This window comes from Mesocricetus auratus, unplaced genomic scaffold (assembly GCF_017639785.1).
Source record: "Mesocricetus auratus isolate SY011 unplaced genomic scaffold, BCM_Maur_2.0 Super-Scaffold_100003, whole genome shotgun sequence".
NCBI classification, from domain to species: Eukaryota; Metazoa; Chordata; class Mammalia; order Rodentia; family Cricetidae; genus Mesocricetus; species Mesocricetus auratus.
The window spans coordinates 48828294-48845328 of NW_024429188.1; the positions used below are offsets into that span (position 1 = coordinate 48828294).

Here is a 17035-nt window from a genome sequence, read left to right on the forward strand (position 1 = left end):
TGATCTTCCAGCACCTGGTCCCAGCATGGCTTGCTGTCCCTGATGCTCTACTGTCAGTTTCAACATGAGAAGTCTACCTCCATCTAGCTTCCCTCCCTTGGTCTTGCCCAGCATCATAGTCACCAAACTGGATGCCAAAGGGGTGGCACAGTCTTGCATGGTCCTCTCAATTTTAGATTAGATTTCAGTGCCACTGGTTCTTTTTGGGGGGGATGGAGGCAGCAAGACACATACTCTCAGCAGTATCGCAAGAGTGACAGGTACTCCTGCTGAAGTTGTGACTCATAGCTGCCACCACCACCACCACCAAATGAAGTCATAGGATACAAGGCAAAATCACAGGTGTGGTCTGTCCTGAAAATGTCATCTTTGTAAACCAAGATGCTTATACTCAGGCCATTCTTTCTGATGGAGATCTTGGTGGAGCATAAAAGTTACCCCTTTGATGGCTGGATCTGTAAACTACATGTGGCAAGTGACAGGCAGAAGAGGCAGCCAGTCACCACCTCCGAATGAGGCTTTCCAGAACTTGCTCTGCTTGCAGTGTGTGTGTGTGTGCGTTTGTTCCTATGTGTGCGCATGTGCACACACATAAGAAAGTGGATTAAGGATCACCGCCTCAGTCTGTTTTAGAGATGTGAATAAAAACCCTGGCTTGGGACTGCTTCCTCTCTGGTTGACTGATTTTTCAATTGATTTGTATTTATTAGCTAATGAAATTAAAGTTGTAAAAATGATAACAGAAACACAATAAATCTTTCCCACAACTGGCTGTTTCTGTGTCACTATGGTGCATCCCTCACTTTGATTACTTCAAAGTCTATTATTTTGTTCTCAATTATTCTGTTTTTCTGGCACTGGAGAAAATCAATTTGTTTTATTTTCTCTTATTCATGCACTCAATTATGCTCTTCGGGCACATTTAATCACTTTGATGTTTTCATTTTATGGCCCGTCTCTAGGCACTTCAGCTGCTTTGCTGCCAACGGGCAAGCAGGACTAATTTGCATGTCACAATAGACTTGAAATTCTAACTCAATTTAGAAATCTTTATGAAATCCCCCTCCAAAACATGCTTGGAGCTGCAAAGGGGCAGAAGGATGTGGCAAAGCAGGAGCCATAAAGATGCTTCCTGTTGCCAAAAGGTTGAGACATTTTGGTGACTGTGTTGTGGGAATGTCCCCATCCAGGTAAAGTGGAGGAGTGTGTGGAGCTGTCTGTCTGTGGAGTCTGCTGCAACTTTGCAGAGAATCCTGTAGCAGTTGCACCTGGGCAGGGCCGGCTAACTCTGCAATCAAATGACCCCTCAGTGCTGCTGGACTTGGTGCTGGGCTCTAGACAGCTCCCCACCTCAGATGGTTAAAGAGCCCAAGGAGACCAAAAGTTGTCAACAGTTAGACATTCCAGAACCCTGAGAGGCTTACCTTATTTTCTCTAATAACTGCGTACCTTCCTTTTGCTCCTCGATCATTTTAGCACTAGGAGCTGGAGGAAGATGAGTGCAGTATCACTGCTTTAGGCATGTGCTTTGGGAAAACAAACACAAAAATGTTTAAACATATTGGGGCTGCCGGCTGCTCTTGAAAAAATTTTTTATTCGTTTTGTGCGATAGTCAGCTTCACCAGGCACAAGAAAAAAATGACTATTTCCTCCTCTAACTTTGGGCAGAATCCTCATCTTTCAAGGTGGAATCTTATCCCCCTACTTTCCTCTTGTGTGGCCTTGTACAAGGCGATTAACCTCTGAAAGCCTTGGTTTTCTCACCTACTGAATGGGACAAATAAATACTCCAGAGACAGTTGTTCTTCTCAAACTTCAACACTGCCAAGAGTTTTACCCTATTTACATACCACAATAGAAACCTTTCTTATATAAACTTATTTTAAAATAGATTCATCACAAGGAATAATACCTATGAAATTCAAAAGCTCAGCAAGTAAAGGTACCTGTCGCCAAGACTGACAACTAGGCTGGCCTTGAACTCACAGAGATCCTCCTGCCTCTGCCTGCCAAGCTCTGAGATTAAAGGTGTGCAACCACAGCCCGGCCATACTAAAATGCTTTTAACTTAAAGAAGTATCATGTGATATCTGTACTTTTAATATATACTAGAACGTATACAATAAACACACTAAAACCACCCCTTCCATGGATCTGCTTTTCCTTTCACCTAGAATATTCTTCACCTCACTTTGTAAAATTTCCCTCACTTCATTAAACTCTGCGATTCTCAAATACCATTTCCTCAGAAAGACTTTTAGTGAGCACTGTCTATAATGGTGTTCCTTTGAATTAACCAGTAATCAACACTAGATATGTGCTTGTTTGCTCTTAGTGTATCCGTTTCAGTAGAATAGAAGCTCTATGAGAGGCAAAGTTTTTATTTTTCCTAGTCCACATAACTAGGGCAGCTTTTGGCACAGCTTAACACCTAATGTATACTTACTGAGGAAGGAAAAGTTGAAATAGAAAATTAGCCTAGCAGTATCTTGCCTCCTCTTCCACTTGTGTTGAGTACTAAGGAGACCTACTTACTACTACATCAGTAGTAAAGAGCAGGAGCAAATGTGGTGCAGGCCTGTAACCCCAGCACTGAGGAGCCTGAGACAGGAAGGCTGTGAGTTTGATTACATTATTTTTTTAGGGAATTAGACCTAAAAATATTTCAGTAGAAGATAGGCCTTGGTGGCATAGGTCAGTATTACAACAAACTCCAGGTCAGTCTAGTCTATAATTCCAGCACTGGTGTAGGCCAAGACAGGAGGATTGTAAATTCAAGGCTTGCTTGGGCTACATAGGAAGTTCAAGTTTAGTTTGGGCAATTTAATATGACCCTGTGATGGCTATTCTTCATTGTCAACTTAGCTACACCTGGAAATAACTAAAACCCAAGTGGATGGGCACACTAGTGACGGTTTTTTCTTAATTAAATAATTTGAAATGCGAAGATCCATTAATATCCATTTCTAGTCTATATATTTAAGGTGGGATGATAGGAAAGTCCACCTTTAATCCAGATCATTTGAGGTACAAAGATCCCACTTTTATCTGGATCACATCTTCTGCTGGCAGCCTATACAAAGGGCATGGAAGAAGGAGGCTCCATCTCTTCGCCTGCCTGTTCTCTCTCCCTAGAAAGTTCATTTCTTCACTGGCTTTAGAGCCTACTTTTTCAGGAATCTGGAGGACACGGAATACTGGCCAAGACATCCGATCTCATGAACTCAACAACTACTGGATTCTTGGACCTTCCATTGCTAGACAGTCACTGAGGGACTAGTTGTACCACAGCTTGTAAACCACTCTAATAAACTCCCTTCATACATACATATATACGTGTGTGTGTGTGTGTGTTTGATTCTATAAGCTAAGCTCTGATCCTTTAGAGAACTCTGACTAATACAGACCCTACCTCAATAAAGAGTGAAAAAAAGTTCTGGAGCTATAGTTCACTCAGTGGTAGATTATTTGCCTCAAACTGCCTCAGTATCTGGGATTACAAGGGTGAGCCACCATGGTTGGCTCAGTACTTCTTGTTTTATAAATGACTGAATGGAGTTATATTTTTTATTGTTCTGGGTATTTTCTTTTTTTGATTTTTTAATTTAAATTAGAAACAAGCTTGTTTCACATGTCAATCCCAGCTCCCTCTTCCTCCCCTCCTCCAATCCCCCCAAAACCCACCCAATCCCCACTTCGCTCCCCATGGGGGAGGGTCTAGGTATTTTCTTGACAAATTCCTTTAGATTTTTGATATAAGTCATTTGATAATTAAATAGAAATAATGTTATTTTTCCCTTTCTTATCTTTAAAATTTCCTTTTCTTGTCTTATTGTACTGGCTAGGAATTCCAGTACTATCTTGAATAAGAGTGGGAAGATTAGACATCCTTGCCTTGCTCTGGAGCCTTGAGGGAAAACAGTCCATTTCATCATTCAGTATCAAATAGCAAAACTTTTAAAAAAACATTTTCCCCTGTTAAGTTGAGGCAGGGAGATACAGTGGCATATGCCTGTAACGTAAACTCTCATGAGGCAGAGGCGAGAGGACTACCACAAATTCCAGGTCAGTCTAGAGTACATAGAGAGTTCTACGACAGCCAGGACTACATAGTAAAACGTGTCCTTGGGCTAGATAGAAGGCACAGCATGTAAGACACTTACTTAGCACAGTCTTGAGAATTCAGTTCGTATCCCCAGAGTCTACATAGCATACATCTGTAATCCCAAGGCTCCTACTTGAGGTGGAAGGTGGAGACAGGATTCCTGGAAACTCAAAGGCCAGCTAGCCTGGCATATGCAGTCATGAACAGAGACCCTGTCTCAAATAAGATGCCCCTTGACCTTCAGATGTGTGCTGTGGCACATGTGCCTGCACTCACACACATGGCCACGTACACACGTCTCAGTCTCTCTCTCACAGACTGAGACAGGGCATTGGCCTCAAAAAGCACAAACAACAGCAGCAGCAACAACCAACATTTTCTTTTCTATTTTCTGCAAAAGATAATATAGATTTGGTATTAATTCTTCATTTCAGCAGAATTAGAATCATCCAGTGAAGCTATGTGGGCCTGAAGTTTTCTTTTGCAAGAGGTTTATAATTTCTATCTTGATACTATTTTGGTTACAAAATACATTCTATGTACTTTCAATTATTTTCAGCTGGTTGAGATTAGTTTTATGGCTGAGCATATGGTCCTATCTTGGTATATGTTCCTTTAGTACTCAAAAATATGTGTATTCTGGTGTTGTTTGGAGTAGCCTATAAATGTCAGTTAAAGCCTAATAATCGGTAGTACTGTTGAGCTCTTCTATATCCTAGCTCTTTTCTGTCTACTAAACTGGTTGATGAGAAAGGGATGATGAAGTTTCTAACTCTAATCATGCTTTTTTCCTTTGCTGAAATGAGGGTTGAATCAAGACTTTACACATGTTAGGCAAGCAACTCTACTGCTGGGCTACCTTCCTAGCCTTAGTGATGGATCTTCTATTTCCTGTACAACCAGATCAGTTTTTCTTCATGTATTCCAAGATACTGACGCTTGAAGCATACACATTTTGAATTGCTACATCTTACATTGCTACATGTTACAAAATGTTAATGAAGAAGATAAAAACATAGCTGCATATGGTGGCTCACACCTGTAATCCCAGGTATGTGGGAGGCTGAGGCAGGAGGATTGAAGCTAAGGCCTGCTTGGGTAACCTAGAAATATTCTGTCTCAAAATAAAGTAAACGTGGCCATGGCCAAAGCTGTAGCTCTGTGGTATAGTGTTTGCTCTTGCATGTATAAAGCAGGCATAAACTTCAATCCGCAGCACTGCAAAATTCACGAAGGGGGAAGAAAATCTAAATCTAAAAGCTGAGACATGCCATATTTATAGGTTGCAAGACTCAGCATAGTAAAGATGTCAATTATATTCAAAAGAAGTACAGGCTTAACATGAGTCCTTTCTAAATCTTACCAAAATTACTTTATAGAATTAGACAAGGTTATTCTAAAGTTCACATGGAAAAGCAAAATAACTGCTTTAGCTTACATTTTGTTTACATGTATTTATCTAGTGTGCACATGCATGATATATGTGTTCGTGGAGGTCAGGATTACTTGTAGGAGACAGTCATCCATTTCGGTAGACCTGTGGGTCACAGGGATGAATTCAGGTCATCAAGCTCAGTGGCAACAATCTTAACCTACTGAGACATTTGATCAACCCTAAGGAATTTCATTGTTGAGATGTGGTCTTACTTTGTAGCAAATGCTGGCACTGTATCATCAACACTCCTGCCTCAGCCTCAGCAGTGCTCGGGTTGCAGGTGTACACCACAACATCTGGCCTTTACCTAAAATGATTTTGAAAAGAAGAAACTATGAGGAATCATTCTACCTGATTCCAGGACTTATTATATAGCCATGGTACTCATGACCATTGAGGGATAGACTCACAGATCAGTGGAACAGAAGATAAAACCCAGAGAGACTAGAAGAGCTGCTTTAGAGGGTACGGGAATTTTGGAAAAGGAAACATTGGATTTTCTACCCTTTTGCAGGACAAAAGAGGCTTTACACTGTAAGACAAAGGATGATCTGGTTTTCAAGATAGATGGAGCACCCTAGAATTCCTAGAGAAAATGGCACCTGAAACATTTAAAATACTCACCCCCTAGCCCATTTTTGAAATGGCCTGTAGGGTGGTAGCCATATTTTATAATCTGGGATTAGAAAAGAAGATCTAAAACTAAGGACTGAAGTTTTTGCTGACTTTTTGGACAGAACTGCTCTGCTACTGAGCTCCCTCCCTCCTTTTCCCATGGTCGTTTTCTTTAAACAAAAAACATGTTACTTTTTCTGACTATGAAACAATATATATTCATGCTAGAAACTTGGAAAAATATAGAAAAGAATGAAAATGAAAGAAAAATTACCCATAATTTTAATGCTTGGTAATGACTGTTAAAGTGCTTTGGCGAAATATCATTGAAGATGAAGGTAGCTGCACACTGTGGCACTTGCCTGTAATCCTAACACTGAGGAGGCTGAGGCAGGAGGATCATGAGTTTGAGGTCGGCCTGTGCTACACAGTGAAACACTGTCTCAAAAAAGTTATCACTGAAGATAACTACTGCTATCATTTCTTTGGAATGTTTTTCTGTGCATAGCCACATACTCACACATTCATTACATATATTTGTATAATTGAGACTCTGTGGCCTTAAATTATTTTGTGATTTTTTTATTTAACATGTAATACTTGCCTTACCAAAGTGTTTCCAAAAAATTCTTTGTAGTTGACTGTAACAATTTTTTCCACATAAAAATACTAGACAGAATTAACATTATGCCTCAAATTCAGTATATTGAAACAGAAAATGTTATGAACAGAATAAGGTATTTTAAGCGTGGGTGTGTGTAGGCCCCTTCCACTGGCAGCTTCCAGGTCCTAGCTTATGTCTACTTAGGAAATCCCAGACTCACTTTCCTTCTTCCCTTATCCTTGATCCTCTCTATAAATGACCTACCTCCAAGGGCTGCTGACACTCTTTACATAGCCCTTCTCAGTTTTAGTCTGGGTTCATACAGGTGCTCACTTTTAGACTACACCATCATGAGCCATTTCAAACATCACTATGTCACGTTATATTCAAATTCCAGAATCTAGGAGGCCTCCACTTTTTTGTATGTGATCTATTCAATCTGCAATTCAGTCCAGTCAGCTCTGCTATCATGGCTCTGAGATTCCCTTGCAGACCATTCACACCTCGGCTCTGCTCTAGTCAAATCCTCCAGTTGCTTCTACGCAGTGTCAGCCCCACACAGTCTCCTCATCCATCCAAGGGGGTTCAGTTTTGTGCTTTCATCCAGATTTCTCCATTATTCACTGGAAGCAGAGATCATGTCTTTCAGCCACTCCTAGAGCTCATGACACCAGACACGTGGGAGGTTCAGAAATAACTTGATGGAGTTGAGCTTTAAAGTGCGCTTTAAAATTTAACTGATTCAGAATGCATTTTGGGAGCCCATGAAGGGTAGGAAGGGATTATAAAGAGCGATAGGAAAAAGCAGGTGGGAGATGTTTAGTAGGCACAACAAGACACTGCTATTAAAGTGGAGGCCAGCCATCAGGCCTGGATCAAATCTGGAGTTAACTGCTTTGTGTTATGTAACTGGCGGTTACCAGTCTTCTACATACATGAGATGGTATATGTGAAGTACCCAGCACAGCGAGTGTGTGGTACACTTGCAGTTAGTTCTTCCTTCATGGTTTTAGGTAGAAATTTCCAGTTTTCATAGGTAATCTGCAAATGAAGATTTCATGGCATATTAAATTTAAGCTGCTAATTTAAGCTGTAACTTTTGGGGAATAGCCTCCTTTTTCTTAGAATTTGAAAATTTTAACATGGCATTTTTGTAACTTGTTTCGCAACAAAAACCATAGCAAACCTTTCCATTTCTTAAACTCTTTAGTGAAGTAAGGATAGGAGTCTGCTCAGTGGGAAAGTGCAAGCAGGTGGCCAGTTTCTGGAGAACAGAGGGGGTGGGGGAGGGGTACAAACAGGGCAGGGAGCAGGAAAGGGAGATAAGGCTTAGATGTCTCAGAGATCTTTACTCAAAGCCCTGCAAACTGGCTCAGGATTTCCACCCCAATCCTGTTCCAAAGTCCTTCCAAGAAGCTGGAAAGCAACTGTTCAGTCTGTCCTCGGGGTCAACTGTGCCTCCCAAGCCCTCTTCATGCTTCTCCTCAGACAGCAAGAATGGGTGTGTGGGGAAGCCTTGTTTCCATGGGGGTAGTGTCTCTTCAGGCAGAGTACAAGTGCCTTGGGCTTAGGGCTCCAGCAGTCCTTGAAGTCCTAGCCTCTTTGCTAACCCATAGAAGAATACTACCTCCAGACTTCAGGCTGCAACAGGGGGTACGTTTTCCTCCATCCCCCCACATAACAGTTCTCCCAAGAATATTAGCAGCAGATGTGCAAAGGGTCTCAGCATGGGGCCGTGGAACTGTAAATAGCAGACTAGAGCTGGTGGCCATAGCACACTGGAGGTGGCAGGAGATGAGGAACTAGCACCCCCCTCCGCCGCCCTACTCTGTCTAGTTCAGAATGGAGTTCAAAGCTCCAGACTTCAGTTTGGTGGGGCTGATGGAAGAAACGTGGTGTGGGAGGAGGTCTGGGGAACACTAAAAGGCATGGCTCCGGGGCCAGAACTTTAGGGGTTGCTCACGGACATTTTCTTCTTGTTTTCAGGCACACACGAGAGATTTCGGGTGCTTTGGATCAGCTACGTGGAAGGAGCAGGGTGAGCAGTGTGGGGTGAGGAGGGTTTACTGGGGGCGGGGCCACTGGATAAAGCACATATGGATGGTGATTTGACAGGGGAACCAAAAAGGCCAGAGACTGACTTCGAAGTTCCCACTTAGAGCCAGGTTCAAATGTCGGCCCTACCCCTCATAGCATAGTGTGACTCCCACTGTAAACGGGTAGTAAGAACTTGCTGAATGAAGGAAGGGGACCTTGGCTAAGCCACTTACTTTCTCTCTGAGCCTTAGTTTTTCACCTAGAGGAGAGGCATAGTAGCCATTGTCTTATTAGTTCACCTGTGCCGTCTCCCCCCACACCAGGCTGCTGGTCCCTCCCCAGCCTGCCCTGTAGAGGCTGCTGCATTGTCAGCTCTCTTTAGCAAGGACTGCAAAGGGCAGGAGTATCACGGCCTTGTTCTTCCCTCTTGATCACTCCTCTCCCCTTCTTCCTCCTTTTCTTTTGATCACACTCATTTTTTTCTGGATCCCAGGACAAGTTCTGGGAACCCTAAGCATGTGTTGAAACCTCCAGTTTTAATTCCACCACATACAAGTGCACAGTGCACCCTCCCCTCTTTGCCAAGGGTTGAATCTGGCTGAAACACGAAGCTTAGAGCCCCAGGTGGTCCCTACTTGCTTCAAATATCATTGGTATTACAGCACAGCAAACCTCCTACCTCTCCCCCATTTCCCCATTCAGAGCTAGCTGGGCCCCTCTGGGGATTGATCACATCAGCACTGTTCCAACTCTGGAAGGTTCACTATGAGCTAATTCCTCTGGAGTATGTTAACCAGAGGAAAGGCAAACAACTCCAAGCATGTGGAGATGGGGCAAGGATGATTTCCCACTAGCAGCCATGAACTATGTTCAGCCATGCATTCTCTAATGTGGGCTTTCTTGCAAGCAATGAAATGTACCTTTAGGATAGTTCGCTGGCACAAGAAGGACCAGAAAACAGACCTTTTCTGTGTCTAAAGTAAGTAGCTTAAATTGCCTCTCTGTGTTTTTATTTTTGTCCCCCCCTTCATTCATTAAAACTGATGGGCAGAAAAGATGGGCTAGGTGAAATACACATTTGCCTCTGCCTTTAGTTTTCCTGTGGCATGTAGAATGCACGTAACTCTGTAAGAGGAATCTTCTGGGGTTTGATTTTCAATAGGCTAAAATCTCATTATTTATGTTTCTAAGGGATGTAGTGAGAAAACAGAAAAAACACCCCACCAAATCAAAACAAAAAACCCAAGGCTGAACCAATTTGACTAGATACACATGCTGGGAATAAACTCCCTTGTACAGGGGCTGAATCAGTCTACTCCCTCCAAGCTCTCTCACCTTCCCTAAACAACCTGTGACCCGCACCCTGCTCTTGGGTTTAATGGGATGGGAGAGGATTAGCCAGCGTCACAGGGGTGTTTTATATGTGAGAACAAATGACAGTCTTGAAGACAGGTTAAGGAAATCTTTCAGAATACAGAGAACTCAGAAGCCTTTCCACACTGACCATTGTCATGGCAACACACTATCTGATGGCAGCCTGCGTCACTAGGCTGAGGGGCACAGTATCAGTACAGCAGGTTAGCTTGGCCATTTTCAACAGCATTTGGACTTCTTTCTAGCCTCAGTTCTTCTAGGTTGAGCTGAGTTTTCCTTTCAGTTCTGGACTCATGTGCTTTGTTAATTTGCGTGGCTAGGGACACAAAGACTCTGTAAGAGGAACAGTGAATGGAAAAATCTGACCATTTCTAGTAATTCACTGTCCTTACTTCCCACCCTCCTGGCTCCTTGTCACCCATTCTTACTGACTTCCCTTCTCTTTTTCTCCATTTCAGTTCTTTCTTACACTCAGCATTCCTTCCCAACCCCAAAGGTGACTCATCAGCCAACCTAAGACATCACTAGATCCTTTTCATTCTCTCTGTACTCTCATTGCAGTATAGAGTGTTCTAGATCTTAGCACTGGAAGCAATCCTTTCCCAAGGCAGGGGCCCTTCTAGCCAAGTGATCCTCTACTCCCCTTTCTCCATCTCTAATTACAGTTTTCATTCTCTTTTGGTCACCAGCTCGTTCCACTTTGGACAGGTCTAATTGTTACAAACTCCTCCTCCTACTGAAGGAAAATCAGTCCTTTTATGACAGCCATCCATGAGTCCACCCCCTGTACCCTACAATCAGATAGACCCTGTCCTGTTCTGTGATAGCCTCACAGAGAAATGAGGCAGGGCTCATGTCCCCTGAGTTTTCTCTTCTCCAGAGAGCCCCAGGTCCTCTAAGCAGACCTCTTGGAGCTTGGGCTCCAGTGCTTCCCCAGACTGGCTGACCTTCTGCAACATGTTCCTATTTGTCTAGAGCCCTTTTAAAGTGAGGTCGATACTGCATTAGCATCTCTGGAGGCCACCTTGACCCGGTGACTCATACTGAACTCTGTGTCAACTACTGTCTCTAATTTTCTTTTAGACAAAATGCTGTTAAGCCACATGTCAGTTTGCTTGCACGAAGTCCCTTTTGGGAACCCAGTTCCTGGATCACATGTTTTCTCCCCACTGAAATCCATTATGTTACTATCCCAATATTGCTTTTATCTGCTAATACACTTACAAAACTTGACTTCCATGTCCTCTGGGGTGTATTATATTATTTTTGTTTTAACTAACCCTCAGCATCACTTTTTATCTTGAGTCACCCTCACTTACTGTTCACTCAGATTTCTTTTCTAGCTCATTTCCCTCTGCATTACCTTTCTCACATCGTCTCTTTTTTGCCATTTCATTCCCCCAACAGCAAATGTCACCACTGTCTGGAGTGACGTGCCTTGGAATGTGTGCAGGGAGGCAAGGACAGACACACACATGCACACATGAGATAGGAGCAGGCACTGTAGAGGTGTGTGTGCTTTCTGTTTTTAGTGCTTTATCTGCTGCCCCCAGAATTCAGAGCCTGGATGGGAAAATGGTAAGGTAGGAGACAGAATGACAAGAAAAACTGGTCCAGATTCGATCTCAGGGAAATGGGGACTGTTTTCTGGACCGGAGAAGAGCCAGGATAAAGGTGTAGATCTCCAATCTCCATCCAGATTGTAGCACAGTGAGAAGAGCCAGTGACAGAAGGATTTTAGAGGTCTTAAAGAGTGCAGAAGGGAGGAAGAGTCGCTAGAAAGTGAGGACTTGTAGAGCTGGTAGTCCTTGGGAGATCAGAGGAAGGTGATTTGAAACATTAGAGGCAGAAGAAGGTTGGGTTACAGGACCTTACAAGAGGCAATGAGCTGTGAGTGCAACTATCATAGAAAATGTTCTCAGGTCAAAGGAGCCCAGGAAATACAGTCCTTACCACAGGTTTTGTGTTGTCATCAAGTGCACTGCGCGAAGACCCTCGGAATACTGCACACTCTCTTAGACAAACCACAGCCTTGAGCAGGCCTCTTTCCAGACAGGGTTACACTCCAGGGAGGAGTCAAAAGTGGGAGATCTGGCACCATTTTGTGATTTTATGAATAAACAAGAGAATTTCACTGTTGGGGACAGGCAATGTGATATCTTTTGGCTTCCTAAGTCTGCAAATAGGGATCCAAACTCTCTCTCTCTCCCCCCTCCCTCCCTCTCTCTGTTAACAGGAAAATGATTGCTCTAAATACTTAAAACAAATGATAAATGAGAAGTGACACTTAAAGAAGCAACTGGGAGGCTGTGAGGGGAGCTCTAATGGAAAGCTGAGGGGAGGACCCCAAAGAGCTAGTGGACTGTACAGCCATGACTACCATTCCTCTCCATCCTGGGAATGAAATAACTTGGGGGAGGGGTAGAGGGTGGTAGCTCTACTCCTGGGTTCTAATAGTAATGCTGGAGCCCCCTTCAAGAACATCAAAATCCCTGATTAATCACTGAACTTCCATAGACTTGTAGTACTCTCTTAGTCCATGCTGCAAGAGAATGTCTGGGGGAGAAATCCCTTCCATATCCCAGTCTCTTGAGTCTAAATTCACTTGAACTTCCTTAAACTTAAAAAGGTTTTCTGTTTTGCTTTGCTTTTTCACAGTGTTGGAGATGGAGTGGTAAGCAAATGCGCTACCACTGAGCCACACACCCTAGCTCTTAAAGATGGTTTTACTATTAGCCTTTTCAAAGAAAAAGGCTCTCCCGAATATTGTAGAACTGATTTTCCCCTGGAAGTGCCTTAAAGCTGAACCTTTTGTTCTTCTGAAGGTGACATTAGCCAGCCAAGTGACAATCTCAACCAGGGTGACTTGTATAGAATTCTGGCTACAAGATGTCAGGCCAAAAAGAAGTTTCCTTTCCAAGTTAGTGAAATGATTAGCTGCCAAAAGACAAATGGGATTTGAGGAAGCCCCCAGCAGCAGGCCACCACACACTGGGTGGAATAAGGAGGGCAGGGCTGGAGGGTGGCGCTCACCTTTGATGTAGTTGAGGATTTGCTGGATTCGGTGGGGCTCATTGCGGTCTGGCCGGCAGCTTGGCGTGATTTCCAGCACATAATCAGGACCATATGCTGTGAAAAACTGTAAGGAAAAGAGAAAGGCCAAAAAACAAACAAAACCATATAAAACTTCCAAACAAAACCACATACAAACAGGACAATCAAAAGAAACTCACCATTCCTGACAAGGCCAGGGCAGCCTCCAAAGGCAGAGGGACATGATGTGGCAGGAAGCTCTGCCCTGGTGGCATCACTATGCTCACTCATTCAGACCTTCAGTGATGGCTACTGTGAAATTTGGGAGCTTGATGTCAAGGGTCCCTCTGCTTGGGCTTCAGCCTTTTTGCTCTGACCATAGCTCTTCACGCCCCCTGTAGCATGCTAGCCCACTGAGCTCCCTCCAGGCTTTGTTCTTACTCAGAACTCATTGCTTTCCTGTACTCCCAATCCATGCTGCACAGCTCAAATGTCACCTCCTTCACAAAGCTGTCCTTCGCTCTCTGCCCACCTCCACAGCATTCTGCCGGTGCCTCTCTTATGGCCCCCATTCAGATAGACAGTGCTTGCATGTCATGTGCAGGTCACAGTGCCAGCTGCAGGAAGGGTCCTCTAGGGATTCATAAGCACTGGATAGATACTTTTCAGCAGTGACTACCTCTTTTCTCTCCACTGGACAGGAGTTCTCTGAAGACAGGCGGTCCCTGGATTTTATTAATCTCTTGGCCTCATAGCCCATTAGCTTCTGTTGCCTTGGATTCCCTGCTCCAGGAATGGCAAATGAGTCTAAGACTCAATGAAAGTTTTCATTTCTATATAGTGAAATTTATGTTTTTAAATTCAAGGAATCAAAATAAAGGCTTGTGAATTCTATTTCTAGCTCACTAGATGACTCCTTGTGACCTTTGGTAAGTCACGATATCTGCTTTAGCTTCTATTAGGGCCCACTTGGGGAAAAACATTCTGTGACAAAGGGAATCATTCAAATGGGATCAGTCTTTGGATGGGAAATATGCAAAGCTATGATTTCTGTTTTTTTTGTTTGTTTTTTACAGAAATAGTATTTGTATGCACTCTCTGGAGAGAGAGCATATGGTCCTTAACACAATGTGTTTCAATAGTGACATTGTTAGGTTGTAAGTAAACCAGGGAATCTAAATTCCCTGAAAACAAAATAAAACAAAACCTCAAACAGTATAGCAGGCATGAAAACAGGGATCTTGCTATGCCGTGACTTTGATGCCACTCAAAGAACCCAAAGTTATTGCTACTGGCATTTACATTATCCTCATTAGGAGTCTGGATGTACATACACCTGGCACCATGGGAGATGTTGTGGAACAATCTAGAGATTCTAACATGTCTTTGTGAAATCCATGAGATTGATTTCATGGGGAGATAGCTTTTGCATACCACGAAAGAAGATCCTACGTGTTTAATTTAAAGGAAAATCCCCAAGATTGTGCCAGTGCTTCTCATGCCACACATATGAATTGACCCAGAAAGGGACAGGCACTTAGTCCTGCCAGAGGTATTACTCTGTGATTCCCTGCAATTCCTCATACCCTAAATTATGGAGATGGAAGCTACCCTGAGTAGGAATTGTCTCTATCAAATCCCTGTATGAAACAGAAAAACAGGGTTACCTGGGGGGGCATCCAGAACCCACCCCCACCATGGCTGAAGAAACTTGAGAAACATTTATTTTTAGCCAAGGAGGGCCCCACAGTTCAAGTTGTAGAAGAGAAGGCTTCAAACAGGTGTGGTGGCCTCTTCTCCTGAGAAGTGTCAAATGATGTGCTCATCTCATGGGAATAGAAAGACAGGCTTAGAGCCACAGAATACAGGCAGCTGCATCAAAGCAGCTCTTTGGGGGAGACCCACACCCTTGGCATCACAGTACTATAAAAATATGAGGCAGGGTGCCTAGCTGAGATATAAAAGGAATTGCTGCTGTCTCCACGTGCAAAGCCGACATGACACTACAGACCCTTGGTCAGAAAGGCATGCTGTAAGCTGTTTGTCTGGAGCCAAGGGTTTGGAACATCACGTTCTCACTTGAACGCCTACTATGTGATTGCCCACACTTTCCTACTTTAGTCCCCTTTAGCAAAGAGCACAGGGCTGCTAACCACTTGGTCAGCTGGGGCCAGAACTGCCTGCCATGTGACAAAACAGCTCTACTAGGATTAAGCCACTTATCCTGGCTTCATTTGCACCTGGCTTTAACTGATTGAGCCACACATTGGACAAAGTCATCAAAACACCCATTCTTTGCTGAAGCAGACTGACTACAGGTAACAGCCAAGACTGGGTTCCCAAGCTTCCCTCCACCTTAGCCAATCAAATATGCTTTTTCTCACGTTCTGCTAAGTTGCACTATTCTTGGCCTAGGGGGACTCAGATGGTTTAAGAAAGTCCCTGTGTTGGAAGCCAGTTATGCATGGCAGCTGGCTGCTTCCAGTCTTGGAGGCTTTGCTTGGGTGAGGCCAAGTGAAACTATAGGCTGTATTTAAAGCCCCTGTTCCCGTGTTCTCAGTAACACTTGTTATATGCTCTCTGCTAGACTACAAACTCTGTTATGTTCTCTTTGCATAGTCCACAGAGTCAAACTCAAGTCATCACAGTTTTTGCTTAAATGTATGTTGAATTAGGTTAATTTGCCAAAGGTTTAGCTAGCTGTCTGGTTAATTGTGTGGAATAATTCAGAATCACCTTAGCACAAACAGCTTCCCTGAGCTTTGGAGGCAACGTGACAGAGTGGAAAGAGCACCGGTGTTGGGGTCAGGGACAGCTGGAATTTGGCGCCTGGATTTAGCTGTGTGCCTGGGGTAAGCTTGTTAATCTCTGTTTCGTCATTTCCACCCCAGGGATGATAAATGCTGACCTGTTTGGGCTGTTAGGAGATAATATCTATCAAAGTCCCTAACTTGGAGCCTGGGATATAGTAGGGCTCTGATAAATGTTAATTCTTCTCTCCTGGGGGCAAGAGGCCCTTGCTTAACCATGTCCCCTCTATTCTCTGAGGAATGTGGGGCAAAGCTCTGCTCAGGGCTGAGATGTAGAAAGAAGAGCCTGTTTCTTCTTCCAGACCAAGCCTTCTGGCCTCCCCACTTGCTTCAGCCATTGGGTTAGCCTAGGGCCAGCCGAGAAACTGACTTCTCATAGTTTCTTGTGACTTGTCACTAATTGTTGAGGGGGAAAGGAAACATGATCATGGTTATGCAGAAAAGATGTTGAGGTGGAGGGATTTGGTTAGCACTAGAAATAGCTCATGGCTCCACCCTGGAGCTGCTCTCCAGCTCCAGGAGAAAAGGAAATGGGCACACTGTAGTCCCATCCAGGCAGGTGGGGCAGGAGATGAAAGGGGCTAGCCGACCTTCAAGGGAACACACTAGCTTTGATCTCAGCAAAGGAAGAAGGGAGGTGCTAACCCCTCTCCACCCCTTCCCCTTTTCCTGAAGCACTCCTTTTGCTTCCTGGGCTTCAGTTGAAACATTTTTGAGGGGAGCATGGTAGTGTGGAGCCAGGGCAAATGGAAGGTATGCAGTGGGGCAAAGGGCGGGGGTTGAAGGTAATGGCTGCTTTAGGGTAGTCATTGCAGGGTCTGAGTCTTGACCCCATGAGTCAATGAATAAAGGAATGTAAATAGTTTGTCTCCAGTTTGGTTCAACCCAACTTAATTCTCCATTCTTGCTCAATCCTTTGCAGCTCTTGTGCACACAATGAGAACAGTACACAATTAGATACTTGGTCAAAAAGATAGCAGTGGGAGCCTTTGAGGTTGTTATTCCTCCACAATCCTGCTTG

The 17035-nt window shown here is 43.8% G+C and overlaps 1 protein-coding gene across 2 annotated transcripts in view; it reads right to left on the bottom strand.

Moving 5' to 3' along the window:
- The window catches only part of Hdac8 (histone deacetylase 8), a 226750-nt gene that overhangs the window by 12478 nt on the left and 197237 nt on the right, over positions 1-17035 (bottom strand). The window contains exons 10-11 of one of the 2 annotated variants that reach the window (XM_021233603.2): positions 13205-13310; positions 5754-5848 (exon numbers count right to left, since the gene is read on the bottom strand). In XM_021233603.2, coding sequence (XP_021089262.1) covers positions 5781-5848; positions 13205-13310 — 174 coding nt within the window. In that variant the 3' untranslated portion in view covers positions 5754-5780. The remainder of the gene's footprint in view (positions 1-5753; positions 5849-13204; positions 13311-17035) is intronic. The other variant, XM_005081213.4, reaches the window with a different exon arrangement.